This window comes from Dendrobium catenatum, unplaced genomic scaffold (assembly GCF_001605985.2).
Source record: "Dendrobium catenatum unplaced genomic scaffold, ASM160598v2 fragScaff_scaffold_655, whole genome shotgun sequence".
Taxonomy (NCBI): domain Eukaryota; kingdom Viridiplantae; phylum Streptophyta; class Magnoliopsida; order Asparagales; family Orchidaceae; genus Dendrobium; species Dendrobium catenatum.
The window spans coordinates 769,839-775,261 of NW_021319117.1; the positions used below are offsets into that span (position 1 = coordinate 769,839).

A 5,423-nucleotide genomic window follows, 5' to 3' on the forward strand; every position below is an offset into this window, starting at 1 on the left:
GATAAACATGTAGGCAATTCGCAAAGTAGTGATATTGTGCAATAGTAGGTTCCCCAATAAGTAGAATTAGATTTTGATGGCTTACAATTGTCCATTCTCAACAATAAAGTTTTCGCTCCTGTTATTAAGCATTAAAAAAATATGAAGAGATTAAAAATTAGAAAAAAAAAATCAAAAGAGAAAATAAAATGAGCAACAAGAGGGGCTTAGGTTTGAAAATGGATTCTGATTAGATAAATCTATACGATAATTTACTACACCTATATTGAATACTAATATATATACAATCAATACTAAGTTGCACTAATAACAGGCAACCCTTCCTGATTTTCTGAATTCTACTCCGCCAAAGAAAAAAAACAAAAAAACTTCTAGAACTGCGCCGAAGCAATCTCAGTCCTTGAGGGCCGCTACTCGCGAGCCGAACATCTGCTCGAGCAATATCACAACAGCCATGGCAAGCGCGGCGTCGAAGCCGGGCTGCACGACGAGGCGGAACACATCGCCATCGAAGGCAACGCCGGCGACCGCCTCCTTCCGTCGGATCTCCGCCACCTGCCGCCGGCAATCGTCGTAAACGACGCAAGATCTATGCGAGAAGGAGCCCTCAATGCCGTAAATAACACCTTCCTCGCCGCCAGCTCGGCCGTAATGGTTCACGTACGCTAGCTCCTTGGAAGGGAGCAGGGTTACATGCTTTCGTACTGAGAAACGCGGCCTCGCCGCCGATGCTTCGCCGTCGTAGATGTACCAGTGGTCCGCAATGCTTAGCTTCTGCATTAGAAACCAGAGAGGTTCCGATCAGTAACAAAAGAATCGAATGGATGAAAATCTCATTTCCGGAAAAACCTTGCATTATTCAAAGGGGATTAGGGCTTTGGAGAGAAGTAGAAATGAAGGGAGGGTTGAGAAACAAAATAATCGGATCAGATTGAAACAAAATTCCAAATCCCAATTCCAATTCACGAATTCCGGAATTTTCCGATCTAGAAGAATCGGCAGTTCTCTTATTCCAAAGGGGAATGAAATTGCGGGAAAAAAGCGGGATGAAAGAGATCCGGTACCTTTCGGCGGATGGTGAAGAGGGGCTTTCCAGCCGCATCCATGAGGACGATCTCGGTGCGGCTCGTCGAGGAATAGTTGTCAACTCGGAAGACAAGGTTTCCATTGGAGTCGAAAACGGTGAAACCGCTGCAGTTGAAGAGGAGAGATTTACGCCAGACTGTGAGAGATGCCGGTTCCGATTCGGTGGAGATGGACGCAAGCGGAGTTGAAGAGATCGGTGAGTTCGGGTAGATCTTTGTCATTTTACCCGGCTAAGTTCGCCGGCTGCGGTGGAGCTAAGGCCAAGATGAGAGAAGAGGTCGACTGAGGATGGTTAATCTTTGGTCTCCCTGAGCAGGCTATATATATAACGCTTATGGACGAAAATACCCCAAGATTTAGCGGTTATTACCCGCTCTCTGTTGGAACTTGGGATTTCAGCTCCTACGCGTTTGTAATAATTAAAGGAAGAATTAGTAATACCGTGGGTGCGTAAAATTGAATAAACAATGCATCAAAATATATTTAAATTATTTATTAATATTAATTAATTCAATAATACTAATTTTATTTAAATATTAATATCATATTTTGAACACTTTGGGTTCATATTTTGATATACATCACATCATATTTTTCATAAAATTTATGAACTTATTAAAAGAAATTTTAATTTGAATATCATTTATATTAAATTATACTTTGACATTAATAATAAAAAATATGTATATAGGTTTTGGAAAACAATATAAAAGTTGTCATAAAGAAAGCTTAAATTGAAGCAGCGTTATACTAGAAAACTGAAATGATCATATATGAATAATTGAGAGATTATTTTAAAATTTAATTTTAATATAGAAAAATTCAAAATATTTCCATTAATGGTAAAATTATATATACATTAAATTTCTCAAAGCCTCACGAGTCTTAATAATTAAATTATTTATTTTAAATAATGGCATATTATTTAGCAAATAAACAGTTAGTATTCCACCAATTTATATTTCCTTACTACTTTTTAAAGCAACTTTCAAGTATAAAAATATCATGAATTAAAAATTTTTGTATGAAGAAATTGCTTTACAAAATAGTAAAAAGTTGTCGCAAATGAAACCTTAATGGCTCTCACAACTAAAAATTATGATTTTTTCCAGCACTTGTTAGAGGTGGTTTCAAATCTGCTGCCTAAAAGTTCTTTTAGCAGTGCATTACAATCACGACGGGTGTCCAACACTTTTAAAGTCAATTGAGGAATTGCAAAATTTCATATATTTATAATCTAGTTTTTTTTTATTTAAATTTAAAAATAAAGCGTGTATTTTTTAAATAAAGTTTATATCTTCTTTCTCTATATATGATGGTCAAATACTTTTATTACTCCAAGCTTAATTCTTGATTTGATTAGTTTTGAGATGTTTGATTATCTTACTTTATTAAAAAATCTAATGATGTCTTATCACATTATGTATCTCCTATATTTTTAATGGAGTCTTCTTGAAAGTGAACAAAACAACTATGAGTAGGTTTCCTTTGCCTTCCTAATCAACTACTTTCTTTTTTGTTGAAAGGTTTAAATATTTTATTTTTCTAATAGATATATGTTTATTTGTGATTTTTTAATGATTACTTATCTAAGCTTATGTAAAGTACTTCAAAGTTCAAACTATGGCTATTTGAGATGAATAATTATGCTTTTCTACTTTTTTTTATTATAAAAAACTCACTTTTTCAACTACAATTTTAAGTATGTTTCAATAAATAAATTTTTATAGACAAAATGTTAAAAATGCTATGTAAAAACTATCCAAATACATATTATTTTAAATTATTATTTTTACTAACATAAAAATAGTTGAAAAGCTATCCCAAACAAAGTTTACATCATAATATCAAAAGGCATTAATTTGGAGCTTAAACTGTATTTCCTAACACAAAAGGCGCCATTATCATCCGAAATATAGATTATTTTATTGATTGTTTTCCATAACACAAAAACAGTGAGAAAGTTATCCCAAACAAAAGCTATACTATAAATATCGAAAGCCATTGCTTTGATGTTGTTCCTTACATCAAAGGTTTTTAATATATACTGCAATAGTTTTGACAGATACTATTGCTGCAATGTAGTAGTGGTAGCAACAATGATTAAAACTATTGAAATTAGGCTTCATTTGGGACAGCTTTCTCACTTCTTTCTAAAGCAGCTTCCTAATACAATTTTTTTTTTAATTAAAAGCTGTGTTAGAAAGCAGGAAGAAAGCTATTCCAAACGAAACCTTAAACTAAGTGATAAGTACTCTTCTCAAGTGATTGTAAAATCGTTGCTTAAGGGATTTCCAATGCATAGCATTCATAGTAGTTTTGTAGCATTAACGAGCCAACAAAAATTTTAAAGCATTAATCAATACAATTGTGTGTGATCAGTGAGAGAAGTTCCTCTCCTCATTTTGATAGACAAAGCCTTATTTTTCAGCATTGTTGATAAGATATGCTTATTTTAATTATTGGCTAAAATGGCATAACAAATAAAAAATATTACTGTTTAAAAAAAAAAAATTGAAGGAAATGCAATTAGAAGCCCCACCTTTGAAATGCTGGCCGGCCGGGACCCAACTGCTCAATTATAGCTAGGGATTTTAATGTTTTTGTCCAACTATTATTGTCCATTTATGGAAAAATTATTCTGTGCGGACCCCGGGCGACGTCCGGAGACGAACCAGAACGCGCTACATCACTTTTTTGCTTGGTATCGGGTGATGTGGCACGTTCTGATTGGTCTATGGACTGTTTGCACATAATACTTTCTCCCATTTATGAAGCTTTGGAACATGAAAAAAATAATAATCATCAAACAAAATAATGCAGGAGGACAGTTTGTGGAGTTCAGATTTGCTTTGTTTGAAAAGGAAAAATGGAGAGATGGTGATGTCAAAATAGAATAGATTCCATTTCTTTGACATCTTTATCAATATCAAAAAATCCCAAAGATGTATATATTCTTCTAAAAATAAATAATGTAAAAGTTTTAAGTTCTCCATATAATTCTCATGAGATTGAAATTGTTTAATTTGATGTTGCTTTCTTCTTCCAACTTTATTGATATTTATGAAAATTTACTAAGCGTCGTCTAATTCATTGAAATGAAACAAAAAACACATAGTAAAATGAAATGCAATATAAAATGAATGCGATATTTTTAAATATTTTGAGTTATTTGAATGAATGCGAAATAAATACATATGAATATTATTACTATTTTTGTTTATCTTGAAGTAAAATGAATACAATTAAAAATCTAAAAATGGTGGTGCGGCTGGTCGTGGTTGCTATCGGCTACGGTAGGAGGCGGTGTTGGGCTGTGACAGGCAATGGTGGCAGCGGTGCTCTATGGTGTTGGCAATGATAGAGAATTTTACAATGTATTTGAAAATGAGTCAAATATGAAAATTTTTAAATACACTAAAGTTAAATTAGATGGTGAATTTCAAACGTTTCAAAATTTTACTTAGCATTTCGTTTAATGTAAATCAAACACCAATATTTTTAAAACTCTTGTATTTGAAATACTCTCATTCCTTTTACTTCCCCTAAATATTTGAATAATTGAGAGTGTTTAATTAGTTGGGGCTGTAAATTAAAGAGAATTATGTGCATTGATTGCTCACTTTATATATGTTTTTAGTTTATTTGATGCATTTTGAATTCCATCATTTTATCAATATTTTATTTATTCATTATTTCCAATTGCATGATTAGATTAATATGCAATTATTGTTAATTTGTTTAATCACATAATACTTAATATGACTTCTCCATATAAACTATTTTAAATTTTAATAAAATTTTCTATTTTTGTACTAAAAGAATAGTTGGTGTCACCAAAAGTTATAAGGAGGATAAGATGCATTAGCAATGAGTTAATCATCCTAAATTAAATATGTGACTTTGGTTTTGTTTGAAACAGCTTTTTTACTGCTGCGTAAAGCAGTTTTTTAGTAAAATTAATTAATTTTTGTACTAAAAAGCTGCTTTAAGAAGCAGTAAGAAACCCGTACCAAACGAAGCCTTTGTCTACATAGTACATATGATGCATATACATTTTATATACTTTGGTGCTATTTGTAGAATTTGTATTCTAAATGGCTTTGTTTATGATAGTTTTTTCTCAATGTTTTTTCATTACTTAAAAAAAAATTATACTAAAAAGCTATTTTAGAAAACAATAAGAAAACTGTTCCAAATGAAGCCTTAATGTATTTTAAATACAATATAAAATAAAATTATGTTATACAAAGATTTAAAGTAAAATCATTATAAAAAAATTTATTGTACAACTTCATTAAAATAAAGTAATATGAGCACCTGCCCTATGACAATTA

The 5,423-nt window shown here is 31.8% G+C and overlaps 1 protein-coding gene across 1 annotated transcript; it reads right to left on the reverse strand.

Moving 5' to 3' along the window:
* Window positions 1–206: 206 nt before the first annotated feature.
* LOC110104558 (protein LURP-one-related 8) lies at window positions 207–1,390 on the reverse strand. Its single transcript, XM_020833713.2, has 2 exons — window positions 1,065–1,390; window positions 207–774 (listed from the first exon to the last, which is right to left on the reverse strand). Exons 1-2 carry the CDS (start codon window positions 1,305–1,307, stop codon window positions 394–396), a joined length of 624 nt encoding a protein of 207 aa, XP_020689372.1. The 5' UTR covers window positions 1,308–1,390; the 3' UTR covers window positions 207–393.
* Between the last annotated feature and the right edge of the window lie 4,033 nt (window positions 1,391–5,423).